This window comes from Myotis lucifugus, unplaced genomic scaffold, assembly GCF_000147115.1.
Source record: "Myotis lucifugus unplaced genomic scaffold, Myoluc2.0 scaffold_192, whole genome shotgun sequence".
Lineage (NCBI taxonomy): Eukaryota > Metazoa > Chordata > Mammalia > Chiroptera > Vespertilionidae > Myotis > Myotis lucifugus.
In genome coordinates, this window is record NW_005871240.1 from 1,196,910 (window position 1) to 1,219,882 (window position 22,973).

The window sequence follows — 22,973 nt, forward strand, 5'->3', positions numbered from 1 at the left end:
AATGGCCTTGGGTCGATTCTGGGTTCTCTGTTCTGCTCCATTGCGTCTATATGTTCTGTCCTTGTGCCCAGTTACCAGGCAGTTTTGAAAAACAGTGGCTTGGTAATACAGCCTGGTATCTGGGTATTTGTGATCCCTCTAACTTTGTTCTTCTTTCACAAGATTGCTGTGGCTATTTGGGATCTTTTTTTTATTCCAGATGAATTTTTGGAGAGTTTGTTCTAGATCTTTGAAATATGTTATTGGTATTTTAATGGGGATTGCATTGAATCTGTAGATTGCTTTGGGTAGTATGGACATTTTAATGATGTTGATTCTACCAAACCATGAACATGGTATGTTCTTCTATTTATGTCTTCTATCTTTTCTTTTTTCAGTGTCCTGTAGTTTTCTGAGTACAGGTCTTTTAAGTCCTTAGTTTATTCCTAGGTATCTTTTTTTAAAATATTTTATTGATTTTTTACAGAGAGGAAGGGAGAGAGAGAACCAGAAACATCGATGAGAGAGAAACATTGATCAGCTGCCTCCTGCACATCTCCTACTGGGGATGTGCCCGCAACCCAGGTACATGCCCTTGACCGGAATCGAACCTGGGACCCCTCAGTCCGCAAGCCAACGCTCTATCCACTGAGCCAAACCGGTTTCGGCTATTCCTAGGTATCTTAATGTTTTTGTTGCAATAGTAAATGGGATTTTTTTTTTGGTTACTCTTTCTGTGAATTCATTATTGGTATATAAAAAGGCCATAGATTTATGGGTGTTAATTTTGTATCCTGCTACATTGCCAAATTCATTTATTAGGTCTAGTAGGTTTTTGATGGAGTCTTTGGGGTTTTCTATGTATAGTATGTCATCTATGAATAAGGACAGTTTTACTCCTTTTCCAATTTGGATGCATTTTATATCTTCTTGTCTGATCACTATGGCTAGCACTTCCAGTACTATATCGAACAGGAGTGGTGAAAGTGGACATCCCTGTCTTGTTCCTGTTCTTAAGGGAAATGAGTTTAGTTTTTGCCCATTGAGTATGATGTTGGCTGTAGGTTTGTCATATAAGGCTTTTATTAGTTGAGGTATGATCCCTCTATTCCCACTTTGCTGAAAGTTTATATCAAGAAAGGGTGTTGGACTTCGTCAAATGTTTTTTCTGCATTGATTGATTCGAAAGTTTTTTTTAAAAACAATGGTAACAAAGTATGACCAGTTATTAGTTTCCCACTGCTGTTGTAATGAATTAACACAAACTTAATGACTTAGAAAAGCAGAAATCCAAAATGAGTCTCACGGATCAAATCAAGATGTCTACAGTGCTGGTTCCTTCTGGAGGCTCCAGGAGAGATTGTGTTACTTGTCACTTCCCAGCTTCCAAAAGCTGCGGGCATCCCCTGACTTGTGGCAGCAACATTATAATCTCTGCTTTCCTCTCATTTCTCACTCTGAATCTCTAGCATCCTCCTTTCTTTATTATTTTTTATTTATTGAAATTACAATTTACATTCAGTATTATTTTGTACTTGTTTGAGGTATACAGCATAGTGGTTAGATAATCATATACTTTAGAAAGTGTTCCCTCTGGTATTTCCAGTACTCGACTGGAACCATACATGCTTATTACAATACTAGAGGCCCAGTGCACGAATTCGTGCATGGGTAGGGTCTGGCCGGCCTGCCCCAATTGTGGCTGATCTGGGACTGGCCACCGCCGGAATTGCCTGGCCAGCCTGCCCCCCACCAGGGTGGGGGGACCTATTGGGGGTGGGACTGGCCATAGGGAGGGGCCATGGGTGGTTGGCCAGCCAGCCACGCCCCCAATCGGGATGGGAGGGCTGATCAGGAGAGGGGTTGTGGGAGGGGTGGGGGGCTGGCCAGGGGAAGGGCTGTGGGTGGTTGGGGGGACGATTGGCTGGTTGGCCACCCCAGTGCACGTCATAGCGACCAGTCATTCTGGAATTCCAGTCACTTGGCTTTTATTTATATAGATTATTGACTGTATTTCCTATCCTGTACTTTACATCCCCATGATAATTTTGTAACCTATCAATCTATTCTTCTCAATCCCTTCACCTTTTTCACCTGGTCTCCCAACACCCCTTCTTGCTGGCAACCATCAGTCTGTTTTCCTATCTGTGAGTCTGTTTCTGTTGTTTGTTTATGTTGATGGCTAATAGTCTTAACACCTCACCTCACTTCAATAACTCTAGACTCTCCCTGGCAGTTTTGGTCTGAAGGGGCCAGTTTGAGATCAGCTTTAGATAGAGTTAACGAACAGTACAGATTCCTTAGGGAGATATAGAGTAAAGACTGAAAAGAGATGTGACTTGGTCTTAGGGGGACAGTATATATAGCGTGAGGAAGATGACTGACAGTCCCTAGGGCAGGGGTGGGCAACCTCTGGCACGCGTGCCAAACATGGCACGCTGGTAACTTTTGCTGGCACACGAAACCCTCTCTTATAATCTTCCATTTACAATTTTTTTCTTAATATCGACTTTTTTATTTTTCAGATAAATTCAGTGTAGGGGCATCTTAGATAAATAAATAATTTTACATAACAAGTTATCCTAAAGACCATAGACATGGATTGACGAGAGAGGGGAAGAGCAATTTCAATAGTGTCGAAAACAAACGATTGAGGACTTGGAATGCCATTCCAGAAAACTTTTTCTGTTTAAAAAACTTTGCAACAGCATTACTCTCCATGTTTTCTTCCACATACACTTGTGAATCTTTGTTCTCAGTGATGAATTTTGTTAAGTCTCATAATAGGAGTAGCCTGACAGATGAAAGTAGTAGCTCGTGCATATCTCTGAAGGTCACGAAATATAAACCTCATGTAAAATTTCTGTCATCAGTGATGCAGCAGCAAAAGTCCCACTGATAATATCAAACGGAGTCATAAAGTTTTCTGTCGGACTATCAGTGTACATGTATACATTAGAAAATAAATATTTTTTATCATCATATACTGTGTTTTTGTCGCTCAAATGAATTTTATTATTTCTTCAAGGTTCTTCACATACATACACCTTAAGAGATATCAAGTAGGCGTAACATGTTCTCAAAAAATTAGGTTGGCACGCAGAAGAATTTTGAGTCAGATTTTGCTGGTTTTGGCACGCACTCACAAAAAGGTTGCCCACCCCTGTCCTAGGGAATGAACCTGAGTAAAGACTTGAAGGGACCATACTCCTCAGAAACAAATGGTTCTACAGAACCCAGCCACACCTGCCTACTATCATCCCTGAGAATTCTCAGCCTGGCTTGCCTTGTTGTACCCTGAGGAGCATTGAGTATTTGTCTTTCATGTCCCTGGGGGACACAGCATTCAGGAGGTCAGGTGATCTGTGAGGTCCTATAGCACTATTGTCAGGAGAGGACCATTAGAGGTGGCTTTTATCAGAGCCATCACAGTTGAGATTGGAAGCTGAGGCCACTCACATCTTCCTTCTTTCCCTTAGGGAGTGATTCCCCATTGTCTTCCTGTTTACGTTCCTGATTACCACCACCCACAAGAGTCCTCATGGCTTTTCCTCAGAAGAATCCACAATCCTCACCTGATCAACTCCCTCAGACCCACAGTGAGACACAGGGCCTGGAGGTTGCACAGGAGTCCAAGGCTCTGGAGGAGGCCTCTCTCTCCTCCCATCCTGAAATGCCTGGCAATCTGAAGGAGGCTCCTGATGCTGCTATCCCCAGTACCTCTCAGAGTGCTCAGAGTTCCTCCTCCTCAATTGTCACCACAGTCTCATCATCAAGAAAATATGGTGAGGGCTCCAGTAGAGAAGAGGAGGGGGATAGCACCTTAGAGGCAGATCCAGACCCCAAGAATGTGCCCAAGGATGCTGAAGATGAAAATGTGGCTTCATTGGTGAATTACCTCCTATTCAAGTATCAAATAAAAGCGATAACAACCATAGAAGATATGTTGAAGATTATCAGCAAAGAGTATGAAGACCACTTCATTGAGATGTTCCAGAGAGCATGTGAACGCCTGGAGATAATCTTCGGCCTTGATGTGAAAGAAGTGGATCCCTACAACCACTGCTATGCCATCTTCATCAAACTGGGCCTCACCTATGATGGGATGCAGCATGGTGAAGTCGGTGTGCCTAAGACTGGTATCCTGATACTCATCCTGGCTGTGATCTTCATGAGGGGCAACCGTGCCACCGAACAGGAAATCTGGGATGTTCTGAGTGTGATGGGGTTATATTCTGGGAAGAAGCACTATATCTTTGGAGAGCCCAGGGAGCTCATCACCAAATATTTCGTGGAGGAGGAATACCTGAATTACCGGAAGGTGGCCAACAGTGATCCTGCACAATTTGAATTTCTGTGGGGCCCAAGAGCCCATGCTGAAACCACCAAGATGCAAGTCCTAAAGTTTCTGGCAAAGGTTCATGGGACTATCCCATGTGGTTTCCCATCTCAGTATGAAGAAGCATTGCGAGATGAAGAAGAGAGAACCCGAGAAAAAGTTTGGGCCATGGATTTCGACTTGCATGGCCCCTCCCATTTCTAAGGCCAAGCCTGGCAGCTCCTCCCACACCTTAGGGAAGTCAGGGATAGTTTACTCAGGCATTGTTTGAAGTAGTTTGTGTTCTTAGAATTTAGGTCTTTGGTGAGGCTGAAAGGAACACACTATGCTTGTGTTCCTCTTTTATATGTGTAACTTGAAAATTTCTTTGTTGACATGTATTCAAATATTGGTTTTAGTATATCTTTAAGTAGCTTTAAAATCTCCAAGTTTATGAAAGATAATGGTCACAATTTAATGCTCTAAGGAGGTTTCATAGTAAGCTTTTGTTAAAATATGAAACCATCCATCTGTTGTCACCTGCAATAAGATAACATCACATTGCTATAGACATTTACTAGAAATGTGAAAGAGATTTGTTTTAAGATACTTGGGTTCAAGAAATAGAGCAGAAGTAAAAGATTGTCAGTTTGCTCCTTATACCTTTTATCTTTATAAAAGAACATTATATATGCTTGAATTTGGTTAACTTGATTGTGTATGCATAAGAAATAAATCTCAATAAAGTATATCCTGTGCTCGCTCCTTCTATTATTCCCCATACTTTATTGAACTTTTGCTGTTTGGAAATCACCACCTTAGCCCTGGAATTTCTAGGATAAATAAGACCTAGGACTTGCCCTTATAATTTTTACTTATAGAATCGGCAATTCTATAATAATGAGATATCTTCTAATATCTATAGGTCAAGTAAAAGAAGGATATAACAGGTGAGTGGAGTTGTTTTATTTGACCCAGTCAAGCATAAATGCCCTGAGTCAAGGGAATTGGGTTTTGGGGAATGCTTCAGTTCCTTCAATTGAATGCTTCAATTCCGCAATTTTATGGTGGATTTTAGATGTAGGGCAGGAAACGTTTGAGAGTTTGGTGATCACTGATCAGACCTACAGATGGTAGGTTGCAGAGTTGAGACTTGAAAACCTGGAGGGGAAAATTGTTCTTCACATATAACTTTTGGGTCATGATTTAAAAATAGAAATCTCCACTGGGGCAGGAATGGAAGTTGTTCTGTGGTCTTGCCTCTCTTCCATTACAATCTTTTATGCACATCGTCTTCAGGGAGTTTTTGAGAGAGAACAGTGATACTTTCCTGAGATGAGATACCCAGAAATCACTTTGTTAGCATTTGCTGTCCTGGGCTGAGAGAGAGAGAGCTCCATTTAAGGATATTTTAAATGTTATTTTTGGTATAATTTGGTATAGTCTTAGGAAATGCTTAGAATTTCGAGGAGTATAAAATTAATGAAAATAGGGGTTGTTTGAATGGAACAGAAAATAAAAAGGTGAGAAATTGGTCCTTGTCAGAAATACTAGGAATTTGGAGTTGCATCAGCTAGAGAAGAAATTTCCTTCCCCATTATTAAAGAATACAGCATAAGATACATATATGTCTACTGTGCTTTACTTTCTAAGCAGTATTTTGGTAGCTCTGATACCCTATGTTCTGTAGTACTTCATGCTCTCTGAGTCATAATGGATTTTTAAAAATCACCTAGGTAAGGGTGGTAGGGTCAGTGTCAAAATCATTACATTAATAACAACTACCATTTATAAAAAAAACCTAAGGTATGCCAGGAACTACACCGGGTGCTTTACATACAGTGCATTCTTTCTAACAGTAAATTGAGACACAGCTTATCAGACTTATTCCTCAGATGAAGAGCCTAAGAGTCACAAAACTTGGAAATGTGCCGGAGTTCACAGGTCTGGTTAGTGTTAGAGCCGAGGTTGGACTTCCGGTCTGAATTCTTCTAGAGTTCACTCTATTCCAGTCCTCCAGCGTTAGGCCCACCTTCTGTCTCTCAATTCATTTCTCACTACTCCATAATGCCTCTTGGGATAAAAAGGGACTTCTAATCCAAAGTGCTAAAATCACATGTAAAGAAGAAAGGTAAAAATAATAAGTACAATTTGGGCATTGCCTGTGGGCTTCATTTACCAAGGATCTTGCTGCCTTAACCCCAGAAAGCTATGCCTAGGGGCTGGCATTTTTGTCCAGGTCCAGCTCTTTTGCATGTAGAGGTTCAAAATGTCACTCAGAATATTCCACTTTCGTATATTGAATATTCTAAATTAAAAGTACTTGAGGCCCTAGTCAGTTTGCCTCAGTGGGTAGAGTGAACTGAAGGATCCCAGGTTCAATTCAGGTCAAGGGTACATGCCTCGATTGCAGGCTCTATCCTCAGCCCTGGTCAGGGCGTTTGCAGGAGGCAACCAATTCATGTGTCTCAGATTGATGGATCTCTCTGTGTCTCTCCCCCTCCCTTCCACACTCTCTAAATAAAAATGAATGGAAAAGTATTCTCGTGTGAGGATTAACAACAAAAAAGTACTTGAGAAACAATTACAGCAGAAGCAACAAAGCTGATAGTGCATACATTCTTAGTGCGAAAATGTGGAAAGTATAGACAGATCACAATCTCCACCTTTACAATATTCCTTCATAATTCAGCCACATTCTCAGAGATTGCTACAATTAATCTAATAGGTTATTTTAAATTTAATTTTAGGCTTTCCCATACATAATTGTATTATAAAATATATATTGTGATTTGAAAACATAATGGGTAATGACATACATATTCTGCCGTATGTGTTTTCCACTTAACATGAATACAGGATCTTTATATGACAACACATAGATATACTTCACTTTTATAACTGCTCCCATAGCATGTATGTGCCATAATTTTAACCATCTCCTTCTGATGAGCACATAATTTGTTTCCCATTTGTTGCCATGACTTATAAAACAAATATTTTTTCCTTGCTAGCATGGCTCAGTGGATGAGTGTCGACCTATGAACCAGAAGGTCATGGGTTCAATTCCTGGTCAGGGCACATGCCTGGGTTTCAGGCTCAATCCACAATAGGGACATGCAGGAGGCAGCCAATTGATAATTCTCTGTCATCATTGATGTTTCTATATCTCTCTCTCCCTCTCTCAATTAAAACAAATATTTTTAACATGACTTATTGGCTTAAAGTCTATTGTTCATCATGATAGTGAAACGTGAAAATTGAACTGGAACACAAAGGTGATTTCTTTCCTGAGTTCTTGCCTTGATGGTTTCGAAGAATGAAGCCACAGACAAAAGGTGATAGGTGAAAAGTACAGAAACTTTATTGCAAGCAGACACTGCCTCTAGTCAGTGGAATTCATTGATTAGTTGGATGTCAGGTGACAGAGCAATCAAGAATATACAATATGTTTGAACTTAGCAAATGTGGGTGCCATTATTAAGATGAAGAAAACCTCGGGTGGGGGGGGGTAAGGGCGGGCTAGAAGGGGTCAATGGGGGACATATCTAATACTTTCAACAATAAAGATTTAAAATTTTTTTAAAGATGAAAAAAAAAACTAATTCTAAATTCTAAGCTTACAACTCTGTCCCTCCTGGACAGACAGAGGGGCCCCTGAGAAGGGTGACTGCTGCTTCTTTGTCTTGAGGCATTAAATAGGCTGCAGTTCTTTGTCTGAACACTTGGGTTGCGGGTGAATTTCCCGCCAAAATATAAGATGGCGCGTTAAAATGCCTATATCTTTTGAAGCATGGGTTCGATTGAAATGAAATATTTGGTAATACGCAGTTACAATCGGCCCGAGTTTACACGTTTCCCGCACTCCACCGCAAATCTATATGAACCGAGTTAAAGACGGCTCCCGCGGAGTACGCGCAATTCACGTGAGCCGACTTAACTCGTTTCCCGCACCCCAAGTGTGAACCTGAACCCTTATTGGTTATTTTGCTACATAGAATTAGTTTTCAAAGCTCAAAGCTCATATGGTGTCCCCCTCCTTCTCTCCCCTTTGTTGGTTGGAGTCACTTTTGATTTATCTCATAGCTCTTCCAGTTGTGTTGGCAGAGAAAGCCTTATCTTATGGCCTTCCCAGCTACTCGTGGGTTCAATTCCTGGTCAGGACACATGCCTGGGTTTCAGGTTCAATCTAGGGCTACTTTTGGCCGAACTTATGGTCACTTTAATTGCTCAGGCCGGAGATACCCTTGGTTTATGGCTGTATTAATTGCATGGGCCAGATATATTTCTATTTGCCTATTCCATTTCTCTACTCTCTGTACAAGTAAAATAAACACCCTGGCATCTTCAAGTCCCATTATGTATTCCTCTCCTATAGATCCCTTTCATTCCTAAAACCTTCTAAACCTGCCTAATTAAATTAGCTAGCTAACTCAATAGCAAGGTAGAAATAGGGTTAAAGTGTAGAGTGTGTGAAGACTATGAATTTTTATAAATATTGCCAAAATTATATCCCAAAAATATTTCTCCCAATTCATATTTAATGCATGTAAATATCATAAACATTCACATATCATTTTAAAAGTCAAAAGTACTTAATTTGAGAAGCAAATATTTCATCAAAATGACCACTTGACAGGGAATGGGACCAGATAGGACATTTTACTTAGCGAGGGATGAGGATTTGGGGAAAGAGAAATGTCCAGGATCTGTGAGAGAGACCACATGTAAATCCAAGTACAGAGAACCAAGAGCAGGTTGGTAGTCAAAGTTCTGAATCCAGAGTTCAGTTGTCGAATGGAGAAAGGACCAGAAGGAATGAAAGTGGAGAATCTGGATGGTGAGTCCAGGACAACTCAGATGAACAGGCTTGGGAAATCTCTGAATCACTGCTAACAGCTAAAAATTATATAGTTATCTGAGTGAGGAAATCTACTTGAAATAGCCATCATCTCAAGGAATTCCCCCACCTACTATTAGGCCAACTATACTGTCTCTCCTGTATCATCCAATAATATTACTGGTCGAGTCTGGAGAAGCTACATGTCTTGACCACTCTAGTAGTCCTTTGCCAGTATATCAGGGTTGGGGTCTGCCTTGATTCCTACTGGAAGTGGGCATTTTGTCCTTACTATACACTGGACACTCTCTACTGAGTTATGGGCTACATCAGTGGTTCTCAACCTTCTGGCACTTTAAATACAGTTCCTCATGTTGTGACCCAACCATAAAATTATTTTCGTTGCTACTTCATAACTGTAATGTTGCTACTGTTATGAATCGTAATGTAAATATCTGATATGCAGGATGGTCTTAGGTGACCCCTATGAAAGGGTCGTTAGACTGCCAAAGGGGTGGCGCCCCACAGGTTGAGAACCGTTGGGCTACGTGAATGTTAATGAGTAGTGACAGAGAGTTGAGACAGTCCAGAGGTACCAATGAGCAGTGGAAGATGGCATATAACTGCAAGGAGGAAATTTAAAGTGGGATACCCTACTACTAATTTCCTTAGTTAATGTTCTGATAAAGGGCTAAATGTGGACATGTCTTCTGAAATAATGCAGGTGGTGTTCCCAGTACAGATTGCTTCTCATGTTTTCCAAGTTTATGGTACACCAGAGTGTGGGTATCTTCTGAGTATGCTCATGCTTCTACTGCTTAAAGGAGAGGTTAAGCAATGGTGCAGAGATTTGCAGAACCTGTGGAAATTGTACTCTTCCTTTTTGAAGTGACTGGGGGTAATGAGGTTGTGAAGTGTCCAATGCAGGAGTATTATATACCGTCCTATTGTGAGCATCCCCAACTATAAGATAGTGTTTCAGCCTTCAAACATCACAGGCTATTAAAAAACTTATAAATATCATTTATAATGGGGGCAAATTTTTCTCTTAATTAACTACTTTATTTCTAGTGGCCATTAAGATATCATCATTTTAATTGTCATATTTATCTGTAACATGATTTAAAATACTAATTGCTGTTGTTAGGAAGTAAATTTTGAAAATCATAGTAGATTCGATGTGAACCATTATTAGTTGATAGCCCTGGAACTCCCGTAACCACCCCTGAAACCTTAAGGAATGAATTAAATCTAATTATGTCTAATGACACAAAGACATTGAATGCATCTATTTTACCAAACTTCTATTTCATGGAGTAGTAGTGAGAGGTAGATGGGGAAAAGGGAAACTGTTCAAGAGAAGGAGAAAAAAATAGAGTCTCTACTTCTCTTTTGTAAGAGATAGTTTTATTTTAATTGCTGGGCTTCTATGTAAATTTTGTTAAAAAATAGAGAGTTTTGGTCAAGATGGCTGTGTAGGTACTACAACATGGGAATTAAAGAAGCACATGGAAGGACACTTAAGACTTAATGTTTGGGAGAAGCAAGGTGGTAGGGTAGGTAAACATTGTTACTTGCCGCCTCCCACAACCACATCAAAATAACAACCAAGATACAGAACAACCATTATTCAGAACTGCCTGAAATCTAGCAGAATGGAAGTCCTATAACTAGAGAAGTAAAGAAGAAAATACATGGAGACTGGTAGGAGGGGCAGAGGTGAGAAACGGGCTGGTCTGACACCCACATGTGGTATTTTTAAATCAGGAGGGATATCTAGGCTGTGGAGGCCTCCCATGAGAAGCAAGGAGTCCAAGCCCCACATAAGACTACTCAGCACAGGGTTTCAGAGCAAGGAAGGGAAGTCCCTGTAACTTTGGGCTGTAAAAACCAGTGAGGATTGTGGCTGAGTGACACAGAGGCTGCTGCAGTTTCAGGAAGTTCCACTTAAAGGGACAGCACACGGACTTACTTGGACTTGCTTCCTCTGAGCTCCAGCACTGAGGCAGCGACTTGAGGGGATCCAGGGACATATGGGGAAGAAGTGGATTGTCTGGCATCAGGGTAAGAACTCAGGGCTGGCTTTCTCCCAGACAAAAGTGTTGGCAGAGGTCATTGTTCCTATGTTGAGACCTCCCCTTATCCCAGAGCTGACCGGAAAGTGTCATATCTGACTTTTCATCAGCCTGGCTCACACTGTTTGCTCCACCCTGATTCCCTGAGATCCCCCCCCCCCAATTTGCAGCCCCACCCAAGCTGTTTGAAGTGGCTTTTCCATATGAATGGCCTGTCCAGGCTCAGGAATCAGATCTCCCTAAAAATCTCTCAAACAAGCAGCTGTTAGAGTCAGCATGCCCCATTCCTCTCAGTAAGAGGCCTCAGGCCTGGCACTAGCAGCAGCCTGCCTTGTTTCACAGCTTGGGCTCTTCTGGGCATTTACAAGCCCAAAACAAGTAGCAGCCATCTGCAGATGGCTCTGTAGTTCCTGATGAGTGGCTCCAGGCAGGGCACAGGCCATGGCTGACTTTGCACCTCCCGCGGGGCCACAGCCAGTGCACCTGGTGGACAGCTTTAGATTACTCCAGACTACAACTCTAGACATCCAAGTTCAACACACTCAAGGGGAAGACTCAGTGAACACCAAAGTCACATTGAAGCAGGTCCTGCTTGATAGGGGTATCTCCAGCACAGCAATTCTTCCACTGTAGTTGTAGGTGGTCCTCACAGCCAGTTGGCCAGGAGGTCAATTCCTCCCAGTGACACCAACAGCAACTAAGGCTCAATTACAACAAGGCAGTGCACACAGCCCACCCAGGGGCTTACCTAGAATGCCTAGCTCAAGTGACTGGGGAGGCTCCCACAACCACACTAGGCTGCTCTACCAATTCCAGAGGACACCTACTACACACTAGGCTGCTCTACCAATTCCAGAGGACATAGCAGCTCTACCTAATGCATAAAAACAAACACAGGGAAGCAGTCAAAATGTAAGACAAAGAAACATGTCATAAATGAAAGAACAGAAGAAATCTCCAGAAAAAGAACAAAAGGAAATGGAAGTAAGCAAAATTCTAGATACAGAGTTCAAAACAATGGTTGTAAGGATGCTCATGGATCTTAATGAGAGCTTCAAGGGACTTAGTGAGAATTTCAAGAAAATTAGTGAGAAGATCAATAACATGTAAAAGAACCAGTGAGAAATGAAGCATACACTAACTGAAATGAAGAATAATTTTCAGGGAATCAACAGTAGAATAGAGGATGCTTGAATACCTTATAATCTTTTACCGAAAAACACGATAGTTTGTCAACTTGTCGTTGTTCATTTAATTACACATTTATTTAAGGTAGAAATAGTGTTTTAGTCCTTTTAATCATTATTTATAGTGCATATATTCTCTCTGATGTCTTTTATGGGATCTTTGAAGGTCTGAGGTCAGTGTTATTTTTAGAACACTCTTAATTCATGTTTCTAATTAGTTTTTAAGCACTTAGGCTAAGATCTTGTGATTCATCTCAATATACTGTTTGCTGTGTCACATTTCAGTGTGTTTGTCACTTAATAACATTTTTTGAAGTAATGCAATGATTCCTGTACTATCTTTCAATTCTTTTAATATATTTTAATTAATCTGCATATCCTCTTAGTTTATATTTTTCTTCTTTGTAACTAGGCTACTGACATCTGTGAACCAAATTCAATCCTGATGCTCATGCTTTTTGTCTCCATATATGAGAGTTTTTCTACACACCTCCACAAGAATAGGAAGCCCTTTCATTGTACTTTCTTACCACTGTGCTGATACAGGTATAGATACTCTCTGGCACCAAATACACATGAAGTTAAGCACTGAAGAAGGATTTTAGCTATTTTTTCCCTAACCTCAAATTCACAAGTGCCTTCTTGGTGAAAGGTTTAGAAGAGTGAAAGAAACATTTGTTGAGCTGTATTGAGGTATAATTGATGTATAAATAACTGCACATAATTAATGTGCATAATTTGATGAGTTTTTATGTATGCAACTTCTGTGTTACTGTCACCACAATCAAGGTAATAGGCATATCCAACATCAATAAAAAAATATTTTTTTAAAAAAGAACAATGTATGCTAAATTATATTTTTAAACAGTTATTTTTAGCTTCTTGTGAACACCTACCAAACTTTCAAGGGCTATCTTAAACACTGTCCCATGCAGTTTTTCCTGGTTCCTTTATCAGTGTCCTCTAGAGACTTTGAGTCCTACAGCGCATTGTTTCTGTGTTGATAGTGGCATTAGTTGTCTGTGTTGCATCAGCCCTGTTTTATGTACTTGTCACTATTAGTCTGTAAGGTCTTTTGAAGTCATGAGTATAGTTTAACCATATCTGTACACCTTGCAGATCTTATCCATTCACAAAGAAGGGTCAATAATTTGTTGCCTTGAAGGGAATTGTAACATTACCGATTCTTCCAAATAGCTTGATTTATAGTTGATATAGCTTGTCTTCACAAATATACCAATATGAAGGAATGTAAATAACAGTCCTAGTACAAAGCGACTTTAACATGCTTATATTACAAGGTGAAAAGTAAATATTTACAAACCATCTTTTCTCTGGCAAGTATATGTGACTACTTTCTATCAAGTCCTATTTTGACAATCTCTCTATATCAAAAACTGGCAAATCCAGTCCTTTTTCTGAGCCCTATTTTTGTGGCTGGTCACTAGGTCTGGGAAACCTCAGGATCTTTCCTACATAAGCTCTTACTTTAAGTCCTCAGCACAGTGATCTCAGTAGAGATTGTTAATAGTTTCCTCCTTCAACATTTGGAAGAACATTCTGATTGGAGTGTGCTTTTTGTCTCCAGTACCTCTCATTTTAATTCATCCCATTTGTTGAAAGAGTAGATGTCTTTATTCCCGTAATGCCCACATAACAAGCCCCTAACTTTTTATGCTGTTGCCCAATATCTCAACTATATGACTATCTAATTTTCTAATCTCAAACTTCCACTACAACAATCTAGTCACACAATTTCCTAAACGTATATATCATTTGTTCACACTCTATGCTCTATTCATGCCATTGCCTCCTAGCAAACATTTTTCTCTCCACTTCTGGTCCAAATTCAAAACATATTTTAAGAACTTAACTAAAGACGTAAAAGACCTCTACTCAGAAAACTACAGGACATTGAAAAAAGAAATAGAGGAAGACATAAATAGATGGAAGAACATACGATGTTCATGGATTGGTAGAATCAACATCATTAAAATGTCCATACTACCCAAAGCAATCTATAAATTCAACGCACTTCCCATTAAAATACCAACGGCATATTTCACAGATCTAGAACGAACTCTCCAAAAATTCATCTGGAATTAAAAAAAGACTCCAAATAGCTGCAGCGATCCTGAGAAAGAAGAACAAAGTAGGTGGGATCTCAATACCAGATATCAAGCTGTATTACAAAGCCACTGTTCTCAAAACTGCCTGGTACTGGCACAAGAACAGACATATAGATCAATGGAATAGAATAGAGAGTCCAGAAATCGACCCAAACCAATATGCTCAATTAATATTTGACAAAGGAGGCAAGAACATACAATGGAGTCAAGATAGTCTCTTCAATAAATGGTGTTGGGAAAATTGGACAGATACATGCAAAAAAATGAAACTAGACCACCAACTTACACCATACACAAAAATAAACTCAAAATGGATAAAGGACTTAAATGTAAGACGGGAAACCATAAAAATACCTGAGGAATCCAAAAGGCAACAAAAATCTCAGACATATGCCAAAGCAATTTCTTCACTGATACAGCTCCTAGGGCATTGGAAACTAAAGAGAAAATAAACAAATGGGACTACATCAAAATAAGAAGTTTCTGCACAGCAAAAGAAACCATCAACAAAACAAGAAAGCCCACTGCATGGGAGAACGTATTTGCCAATGTTATCACCAATAAGGGTTTAATCTCCAACATTTATAGGGAACTCATACAACTTAACAAAAGGAAGATAAACAATCCAATCAAAAAATGGGCAAAGGACCTAAATAGACACTTTTCAAAAGAGGACATTCAGAAAGCCAAGAGACATATGAAAACATGCTCAAAGTCACTAATCATCCGAGAGATGCAAATCAAAACAACAATGAGGTACCATCTCACACCTTTCAGAATGGCTCTCATCAACAAATCAACAAACGACAAGTGCTGGAAAGGATGCGGAGAAAAAGGAACACTGGTGTACTGCTGGTGGGAATGCAGACTGGTGCAGCCACTATGGAAGACAGTATGGAGTTTCCTCAAAAAGTTAAAATGGAACTCCCATTTGACCCAGTGATCCCACTTGTAGGAATATATCCCAAGAAAACATAAACACCAATCAGAAAGGATATATGCACCCCTATGTTCATAGCAGCACAATTTACCATAGCTAAGATCTGGAAACAGCCTAAGTGCCCATCAGCAGATGAATGGAATAGAAAACTGTGGTACATCTACATGATGGAATACTATGTTGCTGTAAAAAAGAAGGAATTCTTACCATTTGCAACAGCATAGATGGAACTGGAGAGCATTATGCTAAGTGAAATAAGCCAGTCAATGAAGGAAAAATACCACAAGATCTCACTCATTTATGGATAATAAAGACCATTATAAATTGATGAACAAAAATAGATACAGAGGCAGAGCAACATCGAACAGACTGTCAAACTACAGTGGGAAGGCCAGGGAGGGTTGGGGGGTGGGTAAGAGATCAACCGGAGGACTTGTATGCATGCAAATAAGCATAATCAATGGACACAAGACACTGGGGGACATGGGAGGCTAGGGGAGGGTCAAGAGGAGAAAAAAAGGAGACATATATAATACTCTTTGTAATACTTTAAGCAATAAAACAATTTAAAAAAAGAACCCAAATAATTTCTGCTTCAACAGAGTCTTTGGTTGATAAATTTAAATCCCGTTGATCTTTTTCCTTTTCTTATTTATTGAATTTATTGGGTTGACATTAATTAATAAAATTATGTAGGTTTCTGGTGTACAATTCTATAATGCATCATCTGTATGTTGTATTGTGTGCTCACCACCCCAAGTCAAGTCTCCTTCCATCACCATTTATGCCCCCTTTACCTTCTGCTATATCTTTCCTTTTCTGAATTCTACTGTCTTTTGCATGTCTCCCTGTTAGTTTGCATATTACTTCAAAGGCAGGAACCATTTTTATATCACCAAATTCCCCCACAAGAACAAACATGGTGCTCAAAAAACCATGAGCAAAAAAAAAAAAATTAATGATTGCTCTTATGGACTTCATGTGAAAGGCCAAATAGAATTATAAAAAGAAGCCAAACACAATGAAATATGCTATTACTATTGAGATAATCACATATATACTTAATTTAAAAACAACAAACATTCTAAAAAACATTTATTGCTACTAAAATAAAAATGATAATATAACATCTATATAAATGCCACTTTGCTTTTGAAATATTATTTTTTAGAGCATAGGTAATATTAATAAAGTACTCAACCTCCATTCTCCCAACTTATGAAACCTGGTCGTTCTCACTAGGACTACTTTCTCATTATGCACACTTGGATGTACATACTTCTACATATATTTTAATGTGGTGGATTTATACAATTTCCACTCTGGTAATATCCCACAAAAATTTTTTTCAACTCAGACATTTAAAATGTATGAACAAAACAATAATACAAAGGAGTAAAGTAACAAAGACTCTCAAAAAATGTTTATACAATGCAGGTCATAAAGGCACTGACTTGTATGTCCATGTTAAATACAATGTCACAAAGAACTTCCTTAATAATCGGTCAACATGCAGCACTTTTCAGGACTGTTCAGTCATGTACACACACACACACAATGAGAATAAAACCCACTATTATTCTTTTAATAATCATCTTTCTTAATTTTATCCTGAATCTTCACATGGTGTATTCTAGATCAGACATAGATTTATCATTCATTTAAAATGCAAATTAACTTAATGCAAATATTGACCACATTGTCAGATCTTGATTTTTACTCCTGAGGTGATATGATGAAGATCATGTCAAATGTCCTATGCTCAAAAACTTTGAAGTTGTTATAATAGGGGAGCAATGGAGAAAAATTATTTTTTTCTGCTTATACACAGGAGTAAGAGGCAACTACCTTCTTTTCCCCTGCTACTTTTGCTCTATGGAGATGGGATGGAAAAATCCCCGAGTTCTCACTCTAACCTTTTGGAATATAAATACATCTTTCCAAGGGTAAGATAAGCTCTGATGTCCCAGGACTCTACAACCTAGAGATGTCTCCAAGGTCTCATTTTTTGTTGAAATCCAAATATATAACCTATGGATTTAGCTAAATCTCTCTGGAGTTCTCTCTGACTTCCCAAGACTTGTTCTTATGCTAGTGAGTCCAGTGGTTTTTCCTGAGCAGGATGCAAGGGTGGTTTCTTTCCCGGGTTCTTGTCCAGATAGATTTGAAGAATGAAGCCACAGACAAAAGATGGTAGATGAAAAGGGTGGAAATGTATTGGAAACAAGCACAGACTCCCACACAAGGAGGGGGTCCCAAAGGGGGTGACCCACTAAGCTCCTTTTTCCTAAGGTTTATAAAGGCTGCAGTTCTGTTTCTTGATGCTGCCTTCCAATAGGTAGAATTATCAGCTTCAAAGCTCAAAAAAACCCCACGTGGTGTCCCTCATGTACCCGCCCCCGCCTCCCCCCCCCCACTTTAATGGTAAAATTCTCTATCTCCTGTGAAAATCTGTTTTCCTCTTTCTTCCATTTGTCAGCATTTCTCTATCCTCTATGAAATTTTGTTTCCTCTTTCTCCCCATACGCTATGGCTTTTCCCTATCTTCTGTGAATGGATGTCTTCCTCTACCCTTATCCTGTGGCACCCTTTTTTCTTCTCTGTGAATGTATGCCTTTTGGCAACTCCAAGCCCTCACCTATGGGCTCTAAGCCTTCCTCCCCTATGGACCTCCTAATTCCTAAAACTCCTAAACCTGCCTATTTTACCCCTAAGAACTCCTTTCACTAGGATCTCAAATGTAAGTGATTTTTTTTTAATATCTTCAACTCTGCAGATTTTCTCTCCACCCTGGGTTTATAGCATATAATATTTTTAAAATCATCAATATTGATGGGCTACATAATGTCATATTTCCCACTTTCTATTGTCCATGTATATTCCAATCTTGTAACATCTATGATAACAACAGGCCATTGCAACATCCATCATAGATACTTAATGCTGAAATTTAAAGTATGATTTGTAAACTCTATAAAAGAAACAAAAATTATTTGCAAATAACGATTACTTTCTGATTCAATGAAATAGAAAATTAGACACATTTGAAAGAATTCAATGCATACAGATTTAAGGCTTCAACACCACATTAATTTTAAGAATACACACAATTACTAAAAGGCCATCACAATATACCATACATTTATTGAATATTCTTCACTGTAGCAAACTATTACAAAATGAACACTTAAATTTCATTCAAAAAGTCAAGGGAATCTTTAGGTGATACATAACATTAAACATAAATGTTACCAAATACTTAAAAATAGCAGTATTTTTCATTCATAAGAACTACAGTTATTGTTTCATCAAAAATGTCAAAATAAACATAAGATTAATGGTAATAATTTATTTGGTAAAGGAGTAGTTCTTTAAACTGTCAGTTCAAAATGCCCCAATTGACAGATTTTGCTAAGAATGTAGTGCAATGAAAGTACTGAGTCCTGTTAGAAATTGTACTTAATGTTACAAGGTCTGTTGTTGCTCTCAGAATCACTAGGTGACTACAGGATGACAAAATTTCTGTTAGCAATCCAATATAGCAATTGAAGCTGTCGGGGCCAAGAAAACCTACCTATTATTACCCCTTTAGATCTTCTGGCTGATTAAATAATTCAGACAATATACAGCAGATTAACAGGGGGAAAATCAAAAATTTACTATGCATCTGCAGGTCACTCAGGTAAACTTGAAAATTCCCAAAGCAGTGAGGCAACATTAAGTATATATGACATTTTGGACAAAGGGGAAAAAAGAGGAATGGATATTACATTTCAGAAATGAGAATGGATTATTTACAGGTAGTTGAGGAAGAGTGAAACACACAAAACAGGCAAATTCTTGCTCAGCAACTCAAAAACAAGGGGACACCTGGCCATCTAGAAAACATGCTTGGAGTCTTCCTGACAAAGGCTAGGATGAAAATGCTTCAGGTGATTATGCCAAAGTTCCCTTTCTGAAGTAGGTTTTTTTCCTATCTGAATCTCTTTAAGAAAAAGGGGAAGTAAAACACTTTCTGAGTTTGTCAGGTTTTAATTTATTTCAGTTAGAAATAATCTAGAAGCCATGGTAGCACATTCAGGGGACACTCACTCCCAACCCCCACAAGCAAAGGGTCCAAAAGATTCACATAGAAGGCACTTCCTTGCAGCCATGATCTACTGAAGAAGATACTGTCACTGAGGTGTGAGAAAATGTTAATCAGTGAAAAAAGTTAACAATAGTGTTAATACTAAAAGGGTTTAAGCACATTCAGTGCAAAGAGTAAGAGCAACCACTAGCAGGCATTACAAAGGCCCCTTATTCATATAAGCAGATATCAATTTATTAAATGGAAAATATTGAAGCTAGACCACCAACTTACACCATACACACAAAAAAACTCAAAATGGATAAATGACTTAAACAGAAAACCATAAAAATCTTGGAAGAATCCATAGGCAGCAAAATATCAGACATATGTAATAGAAATATCTTTATAGACACAGTTCCTAGGGCAATGGAGACTAAGGAGAAAATCAAAAAATAGGACTACATCAAAATAAAAAGCTTCTGCACAGAAAAAGAAACCATCAACAAAACAAGAAAGCCCACTGCATGGGAGAACATATTTGCCAATGTTATATCTGATAAGGGCCTAATCTCCAAAATTTATAGGGAACTCATGCATCTTAACAAAAGGAAGATAAACAATCCAATCAAAAAATAGTCTAAGGACTTAAATAGACACGTTTTGAAAGTGGACATACAGAAGGCCTGGAGGCATATGAAAACATGCTCAAAGTCACTAATCATCCAAGAGATGCAAATCAAAAAGACAATGAGATCCCATCTCACACCTGTCAGAATGGCTATAATCAACAAATCAACAAAGGACAAATGCTGGTGGGGATGTGGAGAAAAAGGAACCCTTGTGCACTGGTGGTGGAAATGCAGGCTGGTGCAGCCACTGTGAAAAACAGTATGGAGTTTCCTCAAAAAATTAAAAATGGAACTCCCATTTGACCCAGTAATCCCACTTCTAGGAATATATCCCAAGAAACCAGAAACGCCAATCAGAAAGGACATATGCACCCCTCTGTTCATAGCAGCACAATTACCATAGCTAAGATTTGGAAACATCCTCAGTGCCCATCAGCAGATGAGTGGATTAAAAAACTGTGGTACATCTACACAATGGAATACTAAGCTGCTGTAAAAAAGAAAGAACTCAACATTTACAACAGCATGGATGGACCTGGAGAGCATTATGCTAAGTGAAATAAGCCAGTCAGAGAAAGATAAATATCACATGATCTCACTCATCTGTGGAATATAATGAACAACATAAACTGATGAACAAAAATAGATCCAGAGACAGAGAAGCATCAAATAGACTATCAAACTTCAGAGGGAAGACTGGGGGGTGGGGGGTGGTTAAGAGATCAACCAAAGGACTTGTATGCATGCATATAAGCATAACCAATGGACACAGACACTTAGGGTATGAGGGCATGTGCGGGGGTGTGGGGATGGCAGGGGAAAAAGGGAGACATATGTAATACTATATGTAATACTTTAAACAATAAAGAATTTTTAAAAATGAAATAAATGGAAAATATTTTTTTATTTTATCACACAGAATAAATCACCACATGTTAAAAATTTTCAAACACAGAATGGATATATTCTTTTTTTTAATGTGGCTCTCAGCAACCATCTGTGGTTATGAAAGTGAGAAGGCTAAAAAGGGCTAATTCAAATATAACCCTGATAGTTGGGGGCTAGCAATTGGAATTCATGCCAGCAAGTTCAGTGTGCATTCTTGATGACCTATAATTAGGTCATTGCCTCCATCCCAGAAACTGGTCTTATAAGGCATGTCAGGAACAATGAACTTCCCTGGGGGAGGGTGGGGAGCCATTATCACTGGCGCCAGGACAGATCATCAACACCAACACCGGGGGTCTTCCTGCAGGGCCATGAAGTGGGGGGAGGGGGCATATCTGCAGAACAAAAACCCCGAAGGTTATAAAAAGTGAAGCCTTCCACATGCTGCTTCACTCTGATCTGGAAATTATTCCCGGAGTCCGCCGGTGTAATTAAAAGTGTCTTTCCACTTCTTCAAAGCGTCGCTTGGTTTTTCTGGGGTCTTCTGCAACAAAAGGACATTTCTCCAAAGTGTGATTGACTACATAATACCTTGTGCTCTGGGGCAAGTGCACAGAAAGCCCAGGTCTAAGACATTTCAGTCAGTTTTCATCTCTGCTGCCAGATCAAATGCTGATTTTATCATACAGTCCCCATTCATTCATCTCCCATGACTCTTCCAGGCTGGTATTTTAACAATTAATTTTGCTTTCATACAATAAATAGTTTAATATACCTGCAGATCTATGAACTATTCTTTGACATTCCGAAGTATCTTTTTTCAGACCTACTCCCCAACCCTTCTCTTCAAGAGACATCTTCCAAGCTTCATCATCAAAATTGATCATCTCCATTCTCTAGATTTCTTTAGTGTTTATCATTTCTAACACTTGCTTTAGAGACCTAACAAATATACAGCTCTGAATGACCCTTAGCTGTTACCTATGTATGGTTAATTCCCTGACTGAATTTCAAAGAGCAAGGACCATGTATTCAGTTATTTTGTATCTATCTCCACAACTTGAAGTGTTATTCAAAATAAATCCAAAATCAGTAATTTTGATGCAAATAAAAGGAATTTTAGAGGCAGGAAAGGAGTTAGGAAAAAGGGGGGTCCATGGGAGAGGAATGGATATGTGAGGGGCAGAGAGCCACCAGAATGCTTATCTTAAATTCACAGAGGTTAGAGGAATGTTACAAGTTAAGGGGAAGAGGGAGACATACATTCATAGAGGATAGAGGAATGTTATACGATAAGAAGGAGAGGAAGAGAGGGCACCGGGTGGGCTGCTTTGAGCTTTGAAACTGATATCATGCAGAAAAGTAGCCAATTAGGAGAGCATGGGGGACATAAATTAAGGAAGGATCCAATTAGAAAGAGGAATGTTCAGACAAAGAGCTTCCAGCATTTATAAACTGGTAGACAAAGAGATTCAAAAAACTATATTTTTTCCCATTTAGAGAGAGAGCAGATTTTTCCCATTTGGGGACACCTCCCCAGGGGAAGTCTGTGTACGCTTGCAATAAACTTCTACACGGTTGCTTAAAAATCTTTTAGTCCGCAAATTTTATTCTTCAAACTTTGTAGGACAAGAACCCACAGGGAGAGTCCGCTCGCCCCGATTCCATGTAACACAAAGATTGCAGTGGATTAAGTGGAAGGTACACTGACACTCTCCCAGGCCCAAACTGGAATTACAACTAAAATATAGAAAAACCATCCTGAATAATCAACTGAAGACTAGTTGGAGAGAACCCTGATGACCAAGGATGGAAAGTGGAAACCGCATAGAGACTGGTAGGAAGTGTGGAGGTGAGAAAGGGCTGGCCCAGTTCCCACAGGCAGCAGATGAAGTCCTGGAGAGATATCTCAGCTG

At 39.3% G+C, this 22,973-nt stretch overlaps 1 protein-coding gene across 1 annotated transcript; it reads left to right on the top strand.

The window, feature by feature from the left end:
• The first annotated feature begins 3,520 nt into the window (after nucleotides 1-3,520).
• Nucleotides 3,521-4,522, top strand: LOC102425575 (melanoma-associated antigen B16-like). The gene has a single exon (XM_006096999.1). It carries the CDS (start codon nucleotides 3,521-3,523, stop codon nucleotides 4,520-4,522), a length of 1,002 nt encoding a protein of 333 aa, XP_006097061.1.
• The last annotated feature ends 18,451 nt before the right edge of the window (nucleotides 4,523-22,973 follow it).